Here is a 12,768-nt window from a genome sequence, read left to right on the forward strand (position 1 = left end):
CAAGCGCGCTGCCTCTTCTTCCAAGAGTCCGACGTGGCTTCGCCCCACGGAGTCGGGGACGAAGGAGGTACCTGCGCCATGCTCTGCCCAAGAGTCGCCGAGCTGTTGCCGTACCGCGGTATCCGGCTCGAGAGGGCTAGCAGCTGCGATCACAAAGCAGCTGAGTTTAATTGGGGTGAATTAATTGCGCTGCGGGGAGGGTGACGGGAAGGTGAAGCAGTGGGACGTTCTGGGGGCGCGAGTTCAGTTCAAGGAGTCGAAGGAAGATGGGGGAAGAAGAGAAGAGACTAGTTATGTTTTTCGTTTAATTGAAGTGACCTCTCATGTATGGTTGGAAATAGCATCAGCATGTTTTACGTCTGCGGTAGGGATGAAAGAATTTGGATGCCTCCCTATGCTTTGGCACACAAAAAGAACTCTGTGTGACAATATGAAAAGCTGTTAACTGACCTGAATTAGACTGTAAGCTACGAGCTAAGGTTGTGCAATCAAAAGCCAGCCATGCAAACCAGATAGCTTTAAGTGCATTTGGAGCCAAACTGTCTTTAACCGTTTCCTTACCGGAAAGCGACTCAAAACTACTGGCGCTAAATTCTCCCAAAGGGGATGTAAGATGAAGAAATGCTCAAACACACAAGGTTATTTCTCTAAGCTGCACACAAGCGACTAAAAATAAACCTAGCTCGGCTGTGTGTCTTTCCATTTGTTGGGACAGGAAGGTGCTAATTCTTTAAGAATGCTTTAAGGTTTAAACATATCACATTCCTCTTGTCTTACATGATGCCACTTCACAACACCCTCCTGAGCAAACAAAGCTGGCATGTTACACTGACCCCAACTACTTCAACCCAATATCCAGTTACGTACAATAATAACACTGGGATAAATTGACCCCATTTCTCACACAATGTAGTGTGAGGGCCACCAATAGAAAGGTCAGTCCAGGCTTTACTCATCTCCACTGTCCTTTACGAACACCCAGCCAGCAGAATACAGCTGAGGCATACTTGTGCTGGTCCCATGTCTTCTCACCTAAAGATTTTGCTTTTGAAGAATGGTGGTGGTGGATTTTTCACTGTAAGGCAGCAGCCATACAGAACTGAGCTTTGGTCTGGCTCCTGAAATTTGGAGTGACCTGCTTGGAAGTGTTCTGTTCAAACAGATCAAGCTGACATCAAGAGAGGTGTATGATCAAGATTCAGAAAGTGTGTCTACATAGGAATCTGTGCTCAAAATAAAATTAAAAAAAAGGGGGTATGTTTTTTGCTTTTGTGTTTATACCTGAGCTTAAATGTGGCTCACGGCTGCTTTGATACGTCTCCTGCATTTTGTGAGCATTTGCCGCCAAGTGAGATCAGCTATAACAAACACCTCATCCCTCAACAGCTGGCAAATCCTCTAAAACAATCCCTCCTCTCCCTCCCGGCCTGGTTGGGGTTTTTAACTCAAATCTCCAGTCGTGCTTTCTGACACATTTACATGTAAAGTGAACGCCTCTTCTTCTCTTCTTCTTTTCTCCAAAATTCCCGTAGTGAGGCATCGCAGACGCGTCACCACCAATGAGGAACTTTTTTTTGTGCTCGGATTGTGAGGACGTCCCCGCCCGCCCGCAGCGAAGTGCTGCTGCTCTGTCAGCCAAGACTCTGATTAAGTCCCAGCAGCGGAGTAACGAGCGCGGAGCTGAGTTGGAGTCAGACTGTGAGGGGCGAGACTGATGCACGCTGACACAAAACAGTCACATGCGGCGGCGTATGTGAGACGGCAGACTCTAAACACACACACACACATACGGATTTGTGCTGAGCCTCTCTCTCAGTAGAATTGGTGGCCCTGATTACTCAAACTAAAGCCAAATACTCCACTCCCTGTCAGCGGCACCACTGCAGGCCACAGCATGAATAAGACATGAAGAGAAAAAAATACTAAGGATGGCTGTGCTCTGTGGCAAATCCTGTCATGTGTTAAAATTAGACACACTAGGCAGACAAAAAAAACACACACACACACACACACACATGCGCGCACACACATGTACGCAGGCACTGCTAACGAGTCTTTCCACAAGGGAAAGTAAGCGCCAAGTAGGTCAGTAAACGATGGCGAACGTCGGATCGACTGAGTGTGTTTTGTGTGTTTGTATTTAGGTTAAGCTGAACACTTGATGAAGGCTGCGGTGCCAGACAGTTGTTTGGCTAAAAAGGATGGGTCAGTGGTGGGTAAGCCAAAAATATCCATCTCTTTTTTTGATTCAAATGTGTTTGACTCTTGCCAGAAGCAAGTGTTGAATTTCATACTTGAAAACACTGCACACATTTCAAAAGACCAATCAACTGCTCATCAAAATGCCTAAAAACTTTCTTCACATTCTAATATCTGAAAGCGTCTGGAGAGTTCTTAACTCTAAACTGTAGCTGCATAGATAAAGGTTACTCAGATGTGGGCAACAGATGAAGGGACAGGCAGATGTAAAAAGGGGTCGACCCTCTGACTCAGACTGACCTCGAGCATTACAAGCTGTCATCATCAAACTGAGCTAAGCGGTTGCTTTCTGACTCCAAAACCACCGCGAGATCAAATCCAGAGGGAAAACAATTAAAGACTAGAGAGGCTCCGAGTGTGCGGAAGGAAAAACAAACTTTAAGGCGCTCATGTGTGGAGCAGGAACGAGTTCAAGCTTCAAGTGTTTCAGGTTTGAAGGGAAGAAAGGTCTGCTATGCTGGTCTAAGAGCTGCTTGATACTTGATGGGAGGCAAACATGGTACAACTCTCTCTCAGGTCTGGTTTACTGTCTGGAAAACTGTTAAAAAAACTAGCCAGTGCTGGACTTTCACTGCCACACAGCTAAAGGAATATGTGCTATTAATAATATATCAGCCAAAAAATATGTTGAGTATGGCTGGACGGTATAAACACTGGTCAGGGTGTCTATAGGTCTAGGGTATGTTGACAATGTACAGCTAAAACAAAGTTACTACAAAACCACACAAACACTCCACATGTTACTTTTTTGGTATTAAAAATCAGAAACTAAGATGTAACAGACAAGAGCTCAACCTGTAGAAACTTTTTATAACTTATCAGTGCAAAAGGCAACAAAAAAGCATGGCGTTTGCTCATGAGGTCTCAAACTGGGTTAAGCTAACGTAACTCAAGTCCAACACAAGACATGCTAGTGATGTACTATTTTGGCATTAAAAGTCAGAAAATAAGATGTGACAAACAATTGCTCAACATGAAGAAACCTTTCAGAACAGAGGCAACAAAAAAAGCTGTAGTGTAACAAGATGTTTTGGTTATGCAGTGAATGAGACTGTGTCAAACTGGGATAAGCTAACGTAACTTCAAGTCCAACAGAAGACATGCTAGTGATGTACTATTTTGGTATTAAAAGTCAAAAACTAAGATGTGACACACAACTTCTAAACCTGAAGAAACTTTTCAGTGTTTTCTAGAACAAAATTGCAACCAAAAAAAGCTGTTGTGTAACAAGATGTTTGGTCATGCAGTGGATGAGGGTTCCAAACTGGGATAAGCTAACGTTAATGAAATCCAACACAAGACATGCTAGTGATGTACATTTATATTTACATTACAAAAAAAACCCCAGAAAAAACCCGACAATTGTGCCAAGTAAGACAGGAAATACCATCCAGAAAATAAATAGATACATCTTAGCACCTGAAGCCTCATCATTCAATGAAAGTGCTTACAGTCACACCAGCAATTAGACACATCCGCAGGAGCTACCAGTAAAGACAAACCACAACATTACTAAGTGCTATTTCTGTTTGTTGCTTATATAGTTCTTTATTTCAATCATTATTCACGTTCTGAATCTACAACTACGGGATTTTAATCTAATTATTAGGATTAACACAAATACCTTATTTAAATCCAGATGTATGATCTTATATATCATTTTATATGAATCTGTTAATGACTTAATGCTATTTTTAAGATTGTCAGATTTGGATTATAGCCAATGTTTGGACAGACACATTTACTACCTCACTGTTCTCTTCATATAAGGATTAAACAGATGAATCATGTTTTGGCTCAACATAACCAAACACCAAACTCCAGGTAACAAATTATCTATTACTCAATTTCCCTCAAAGTGATTTTTATGACTGTGAGAAGTCTTGTACCCCCTAAGCGCTCTGAGGAACTTCACGCCTTAACATGCCAGCTTGCAGCGAGCAACAGTGAAGTTCCACGGCGCGATCTGATCAACCTGTCTTTATTTGTTATTTTATCTGACTCCAAGAAAGATAATCAGGTTGCTGTCTGGAGTATGCAATGAAAACATGAGTCACTACACTGCTTGTTAGCCGCAAACACATCCTGATGGCGTAGCCTATAATTTACCTTATGTTCAGGTTACCATCTAAGCTGTAATACACCTGTACCATAAACAACAGGCAAAAACAATTTCCTACCTTATATTTCTCCCCTATCAAATAATCCATCACATAATCCATTTTGTGACCCTGCATTCACAGATATCAGAGTTGTCATCATTATTGAGGGCAGAGTTAGAGTTTTGACTGACAGTCTGAACAGCTAAGCTGTTGTTTTGGCTTGGCCTGGTCCATTTTGGTGGGGGGAGGAGGGGGGCGGGCGCTGAAGCAACCACCCCACCTTTGCGCGGGACCGGAATCGTCGATTGACCTACAACCTTGCAATGAAATAGATAAATGACAAGATAGATTTAAAAAACAAAGCTGTAACAAGCAGAGAAGGCAATCTGCTGTATCCATATCCTGTTAGATTTTGGTCAGTAATAGATTTCCTGAAAGTGGACCGGCCCTTCTGGCTTCTGCCCTGGAATACCAGATGGCCTGTCCCAGCCCAGGCAGATAAACACAATTATCATTTCAATCTCATTTCGACTGCTGACCGATAAATCTCTGCTGCTCCAAATCCTTCATAAATCTGACTAGAGTTTCCCCATCTTATATCAGAGGCATCCACTTAGAAACTTGCCACAACTTGTGAGTACATTTCTCAGTAATAATAGGTAATTGAGGTTAAAAGATGTATGTATGGAAATAGTGAGGTGAAAGAGGCGTTGGGAGTGGTTTGAAGTGATGGTGTGGTGTTTAGAGGTTGTGTTCAGCCCTACCTGGATCTGCTCACCCCGAACCGATGAGTCGCCCAGCAGCGGCTCTGCGGGCGGCGTGTTAATTGTTACAGACTTTTCCGAGCGGCTGTCTTTACTGCGGGACTTGTGGCGGTCCCGGCTTCGCTCCCTGAAAACAAGAAGGAAAAAAAAAAACATTAATCATGGTTAGTGTCGTGAAGTCCATTCGAGTAAAAACACTTGAACCAAAGACAAAGTAAAGTGTATCTTATCTCATAATCCTTAAGATTTTCATTATTAAACCATGTTTTTTGATGCTATTTACGGTCACCAATAGTCATCCAATGTACCTATGTTTCATTGTGTTGTTGTGGGGTTCACCATTCCCTCTTTGGATTTAAATTACCTCCCTATGTATAAGGGATATAAAAGGAAACTCTGCATTTATGTAATCCAGCATTATTGTTCTGTTCTTAATCTTAGTCTTAGTCATAGAGTTTAGGGCAAACTAACAACTCCCTTTACTGTGTCTGAATGAAACCATAGAGAAAAGGTTAATTATTGGCTGACTTCTCTATTAAGACAATGTAAGTGTTGGCTGTAAATACATATATCAGCTGCTTCTTTCCTTCAAATGTTGGCTGACCCCACAATTCTGTGACCTGTAGTATAAACCACGTGACTCATCAAATCAACCCGGACTGAAGGCTGAAGGATTATTGTATAATTTTGGCCTTTGACATCATCTTTGCATTTGGATTCATTCTAATCTATAGCAAAAGAGCTTAGCGGACCACAAACAAGTTACTGTGATAAGCGAGCTGGAAAAGACGCAGGCGCTTCACGTACAGTATGAACATGCAAACATGGAGATCAAAGACATCGGCCGCCACTGATGCTGTTTGAGTCAGATAAGACCAGAGTTGCTCCCTGTGTGAAAGTGGAGAAATTAAACTGTGCTTTGTTTCAGTCTCCATTTACACCGAACCACTACGGTATAAAGCCTACATGAACTCTACTCCACATAAACCCCTTCTTACTCTATCTGCCTCCCTTCCTCCTCCCTCCATCACTGCATCACTCCACTCTCTCTCTCTATACGAGGCCCTCTGTCCCCATGAGCTCCAACATATGAGCTCCATTAGCCAGACTGACCCTGCACTTACAGCCCTAATCCTTTGTGGAGCGTGAACGGCGGGTATCTTCCACGTCCTCGGCATGGCATCGCTGTGGCCACATGGCGCAGTGCCCACTCTGAAGCTCCATTACTGCAGAGAAGCTCAACGGCCCCAGTTAATCCCTCATCTGTCTCCTTCCCCCTTTGACTACTGCCATCGTGGATATAGTACACACTGTGATGAGGTTCCCTGCAGCAAATTCAAAATACCTCCAGTTTAGGTCGAGGTATTGTGTTCGAGAGCTCACAACAGAGCTGGGAAAGATCTCATATAGATACCAACATGCTGAAGATGCTGTAAGAAGATTACTGGACACCAGTTCTTCAGTTGCACGTATAAAGAAGACAAACGGATATTTGGAGATGCTGGAGATGTTTTCTTTGTTTTTCTAAATGCTAATTGTAGGTTTCCCTCTGTCTCTGAGCATATGCTTAATGATAATCTTTTCTTTTGTACGAGTTACATTAGAACAGAAGCGTAACAAATCGAATTTGCCGCAACGCTGGAGGTTTGTTTTGTGTCTCTCTTGTTTACAGGCTTTGTTTAGACATTCTCTAAAACACTGTTACATCCATCCATTCTGTCATATTCTATATTTTTCGGATTGATGAAAATACCATGAAATGAGTCTGACCCAAACCTGACATGGCTTATTCGTCTGTACTAGTGTTTAAAAACTATGAACAAATGACACTGTAGCATAAATGTATTATAAGAAACCAGATGACATGAAAGTAGCTTTTCTGGGCTCTGAAAGGTTTTACAAATACAAAACCTTCATGTATTAAAACTTATAATAGAAGAGATTGATCTTGTTTGCAGTTGAAGACATCCCGTCAGTGAAGTCTATCATGTTGGGGTTAGCCTTAGTTTAGTGGGTTAGCGTGTTCACATGTAATAATTAGCATTTAACAATTAGCACTAAACACATAGTACAGGAGTGGGTGATGTCTGTGACTGAAAGTAGTCCCTAAAAAGCACTATTTGCTACAGACTACAGTTCCCAGTTGTGTTAGGGAATATTAGGTTTCTTTTGTACTACATATGTGTGACACATTTCTAATGACTCCAGGAGGAACAAATATGTGTGTTGCTTCTGGAAGATAGAAAATATTACTGAAATAGACATAAACATAATGTTACTTTTGGTCTTTTCATGAGCTTTGTAGTCAATAATAAAAGAAAGAATAATACAAAGACAAAAAAAATAGTCTGTCACTGCCAAATAACTGCTTGGCTCAATGGCTCAAACTTCAAGTGACCCTTGAACGCTTTCTCACGCAATAACAATTCATAACCATAATGTACAGGATATCCTGCCTGCGGGGTAATGGAGGAAACAGTGTGATTGACAGTGCTGGAGCTGCTACAGTCTAACATAGCTGTGCTTGATCCAAGTGTTTTGCTTTAAGGGTGTGAACCAGTCTGATTTCCGCCTTTATTCTTATACTTCCTTTTTGAATGTGGACACAATAACCATGGGAAAATCACAACAGCAACAATCGGCTCATGTTTCAAATCTGCACACAGTGAGAAAAAGCTCATTTTTAAACAGCTTGCGGCAGCTTCCATCGCTGACAGAGTGACTGACATGTTCTTATCTAATAAATCCAGGAGATTAGGAGGCTGATGTAAGCTTTTAAATATATTACAGCTATCGTCATTACTTTGAATAATATTAGGGCTATCATAATCACTGCAGCGATGGTTATTCCAGCAGGAGTGATCATCAGTCAAACTGCTGTCACTGATTATGATTATTAATTGGGGAGGAGCGCTGTAGGAGCAGGGAAAAGGGAGGAGGCTAGGAGGAGTAGCGAGGCTCACAAATCAGGGATCCTACTTCAAAGTCATCAGTGGAATAATAAGTAGCTCTGGGTGAAAAGAAAAAGAAAAGGTAGCAGCTACAGCAAGTAGGAGTACAGTGTAGTAAAGGTTCATTTCACTACATTTTCTTATATTAACAATGAACTTTGTATTTCAGGGTCTATCAGTATTCTTGTGGATAGCGAGGCTGATATGATCATGTTGAACACACAGGCATAGGTGTAAAGAAGAACGCTTGTTTCTCCACTGACCGTGAACTCAATGGACCAGAATGCAAAGCAGCCAGTGTTTACGCTGTGTAAACACTTTTATAGTCACTGACTGTTCAATCTACCGGAAAACAAACAACTATAATATCACTACTGATCGCCACCTACACAAAGCTTTCCCTGAGCAAATGTAGGATGTCACTAACTGAAAGAAAACGAAGTAAAGCAATTTAAAGGACAGATTATTAAAAAATACTAATACTAATACTATAATATATCTTATATCTATGATAGAGGTGTCCAAACTATTCCATATAGGTTCATGTGCCGCAGGTTTTCATTTCAACCAAGCATGAGCACACCAGACTTTTTTAATCAACTCAGTCTTCAGACAGTTTATTGGTTGAATCGTGTGTGCTCTTGATTGGTTGGACCAAAAACCTGCAGGCACATGACCCTTTATGGAATAGTTTAGACATGGCTGATCTAAAGACAGCATTTCCTTCCCTATCTTTAAGATCTGGTGTGTTGGTGGTATTTAATATTATTGGGATTTTAGACAATGACAGGTATCTAATTTGGGGGTCAGAACAGGGGTCCCCAAAAAATTGGAGGGGTCAAAAATACTTAAATATTTTGTTTTCTTGTCCTGTCTGTCTTGTTAAATACTGGATTCTTTTACCTCTCCAGGCCTCTAAAGTCTTTCAGTTGATTCAATCTGAGAGAAAAAAAGACTCTTTGGTTAAACTGCTCACAGCACACATGCATATCAAGGGGATGACCTCTAATGTGAGGTCACGAGCCAGAACGGTTGGGCGGTTGGGAAACACTGGCATAAAGCAAACAATGTGTGTATGTGTGTAACACTGCATGCGTTATAGCCATCTGTATACCTGAGAAAGCGTTATTCATTGTGGAAGTAGCACAGGCAGTCGGGTAGAAAAGGTGAGGGAACACCTGGTTCTCACTATGCTGCTGGTGGCGAGACTACGACTGTGTGAGAAACAGACGATGTGAGTTGGACATCAATGTGCGATTGTGGGAGCGCGCAGGCGAGCGGACCTGTGGGCAGCCGGGGAGTGGCTCGAACAGATCGGCCTCTGTGCACCAGCTCCTCCCCTCCCCCTATGCCCGTTTTTCATTCCCCCTTCAGCAGGCTTCTGGGGACGATGGCACTGTGGTGAAACCTCTCTCCCAACACACACACACACACACACAGGCACACACACACACACCTTCTGCTCCGCCCTCCCCCCTTCCCACATCCTTTTCCTGCCTCATTAGCATGCAGCAGGCTTGTTGGTATTCCAACAGCGTGCTGTGCTATGATTTGATTAATGGAATTTGACTTCCAGCGTGGATCCCTCAAACGGTTACGGCTTTTTTGGAACAGAGAAGGTGGGGAGAGTGGAAGAAGGGGGGAGGGGGTCCTGTGAGGGCAGAGACGCCTGGCAAGCTGGGGCAGAGTCCTGCCAATTAAGCTCTGGAAGCAGCATTTCCCTCTAACACCTGAGGATGAGTGTGGCTGTGAACGTGCTCTATACCTCACACACAGAGGGAGCGGGGTGGCGGGACACTGAAGGTACTGAAGAAAGTAGAGCCAACTAGTGTGGCACGCCAAACTGTCTGCGGATCAATTTGTTCTCTCTTTGGCTGGCGGGACGACCGACACACCTGTGTGACACAGAGCTTTGTGTCAATGCTGCTGTTTGAGCCAAAACTTCGGTGGACGCTTCCACCACAGCCAAATGAGTAGAGTCGTGAAGCCAAATAAAAACTGACCCACCACACACTCAGCAAAGTCCTTTCAAACTTATAATGTAATACAGAGCAAGTTTCACAGTTATGAATTCTGATTTTCAGCTTGAGTTAACAAAAGTTTTCTCTAAAAACGTCCAACAATACTACTTTTCCTTTTCTCAAACACCTTAACTTACTTTCTTTGAAGGGACTGATAAACTCCCACCAATCACAGTAACCATGGCAGCACGTGCAATCTGGTGTTGACCCAGGTTGAGTTTAAGGGGCAGTGAGTGTGATAAGCAGCCCTGTGGCCGGGCTGCTAGCCACGATTAGCTTCATATAGATAACACTACGGTAAGGTGACACATTCCACTGACACATGACACTGTCCCACTGCCCATGAGTCCTCACAGCAAAAAGAGGTCAGGCTTAAAGTCTGGACCCTCTGTGCTTTTTATTAAGTCTCCCGTTGTCTTCCTGTTGACCATGCAATGTTTGTCCTTCTGGGTCAAAATTGACCCATCTGGTTTGAAACATAAAGTATAAATGAACCAATTCTGTCTTAAACCCTTTCACCCAACTTCATCCCAACTTTACACATATTTGTGAGACATTATGGTCAATAAGACTCATTTAAATAAAATGATACCTCGTTTTTGAGGTTGTTGTCCTCCTCGGTCAAAATTAACCCGGCCTGGTTTGACTGTTTATAAAGCATAAGGTATAAATTATCACCCAATTCTGTGTTAGACTTTTTTAACCAACTTCATTCCAACTTATTATCACAGGCTGTACACAATTTTTTGGTAATTATGGCTAATAGGCCTCATTTAAATGAAATTATAGCTCATTTTTGAGTTAACATATGGTACAACAGAAGGATTCACTGTTTACATGCATATGGAAGGAGGAACTGGACTGAGGCAAGAAACTTTCCTTCCTTGAAGCATTCATACAAGTTAAACCAGTCAAAATAAAAACAGAAAAAATACACCTGTCAATGTATAAATGATATTATAAAATGAATAGAAATGTCTTCTTTCAGAGGAGGGTCATTTAGGACCCACCAAATGGTCTTTTAACTGTGAACTGGCTTAAATGACTTAGTTGGTCCCATGTGAAAGCTGCGTGCTGCTCCTATAATTGGGAGTCATAGCAATCAAAAAGAAACAATTTTCCACATGAGCAGCTGCTAATATGAGATTTGCAGTTTAATAATCGTTTAAATACTCAGAATTGATGAGAGTGACTGAGACGAGCTTTTGGGGAACTTCAGAGAGAGAAAGTGAAGTAACTTAAAGTGGCTCGATACCAAACCTCCATGTTTCTATTAGCCTCTCCAATTGAAGAGTATGAAGCTGGTGCACCATCCTGGGTACATGGCAAAATATTGACATAATCTTTTTGCTTTTTTAGCCTAATATTGAAGTCAGAAAAAGTGATAGAAAGACATTTTAGCACAATTCAATTATTTATGTGGGCAGGAGAAAAGAAAACTCCAGCATGATATTTTTGCCAAATCCTTTAAATGTACCCAGAAAGAATCCTTAAAAACATGCAGCCGAATTACATTTTTAGTGATTATGCAGAGCTCAACAATTTGCTCTAATAAGAATATATTTGAACAAAAAAAACTGTGAGTGAATCAGCAATAGCCTGGCAGCCTCTTGCTGCTTCCAAAAAGTCATGTGGTCATGGAATATTAAGTCCAACGAGGGAAAATCATATTAACATCCTTCCTCACACAATTAATTGTGCCGTCCTGGATTCTGACAAAGTACAAAATGAAAATAAGTACATTTCCCACAATTATCATAAAGCTTTCCCTCTCTGGTATTAGACTTGTGCTCCAGTGCAGCTGAGCTCAGTCAGGAGGGGATAAAAAGAATCACTATCAAATAAAGAAGTGATGTTCTCAGCGCGTTTCATCCACACTACCATTACTGGAGAGCCAGGGGAATATTTTGGTTTAAGCATGTTGGACGCTGGTTGATGATTGTCTGATGCAGGGATGAGAGAGGTTGGGGGGGGGGCAAAAATCCAGTGATGAGATGAAACAACTCCAAAAACTCTCTGCACCTTCTGTTAATGAAACTCTAAGCCAATCCCATCTCATTCTGACAAATGATGCTTCAGAAGACTCATGAATGGCGGGGTAACGCCGCTGTGTGTGTTTATTTGTACATGTACACGTGCCGGCATCCGTGCCCGGGCGTAATTAAACAACAGCGATCCAGAACTGCCTCCTGCGTGGCACCCCTCGGTGCAAAAAGATTATCTTCAGACGAGGATGACAAGGGCTTTCAAAAGGCAACAGTTTTGCTTTTTTGATATCAAATTAGAGGCCAGCCGGTGGCTTTGGCACAGTCATGGTTTGGAGCGGAGGAGCAGAGGCGCAGAGGAGCGGAAAAAAACGCCTGGCAGGGATGCCCATATGTTCCCTTTCCAATTCCCTGTCACTCATTCGAAAAGACTGCAGAGACAGTGAAGAAGAAGAAGCAGTAGAAGGCTGCTGCCCCTCATTTTTTATACCACCACCACCTCTCCCTCCCATCTTTCATTATAAACCAAGTGTGACCACTATTCTAACACATCACGTTAAGCTACATGGGCACATTCCTGTCCCGGGGGGGACGGGGGCCTATACATCCTCACAGAGAGGAATCTGTGTAAGAGAGGGGGGAGAAGAGGTCAAGAATGAAGGGGAAAAAGAGGGCAGCTGCTGCTT

The 12,768-nt window shown here is 42.4% G+C and overlaps 1 protein-coding gene across 2 annotated transcripts in view; it reads right to left on the reverse strand.

Moving 5' to 3' along the window:
* Nucleotides 1-12,768, reverse strand: part of LOC128354475 (vang-like protein 1) — a 68,271-nt gene that overhangs the window by 40,106 nt on the left and 15,397 nt on the right. For both annotated transcript variants that reach the window (XM_053314705.1, XM_053314704.1), the window contains exon 3: nt 5,126-5,252. In XM_053314705.1, coding sequence (XP_053170680.1) covers nt 5,126-5,252 — 127 coding nt within the window. The remainder of the gene's footprint in view (nt 1-5,125; nt 5,253-12,768) is intronic.

This window comes from Scomber japonicus, chromosome 24 (assembly GCF_027409825.1).
Source record: "Scomber japonicus isolate fScoJap1 chromosome 24, fScoJap1.pri, whole genome shotgun sequence".
In the NCBI taxonomy this organism is placed as follows: domain Eukaryota; kingdom Metazoa; phylum Chordata; class Actinopteri; order Scombriformes; family Scombridae; genus Scomber; species Scomber japonicus.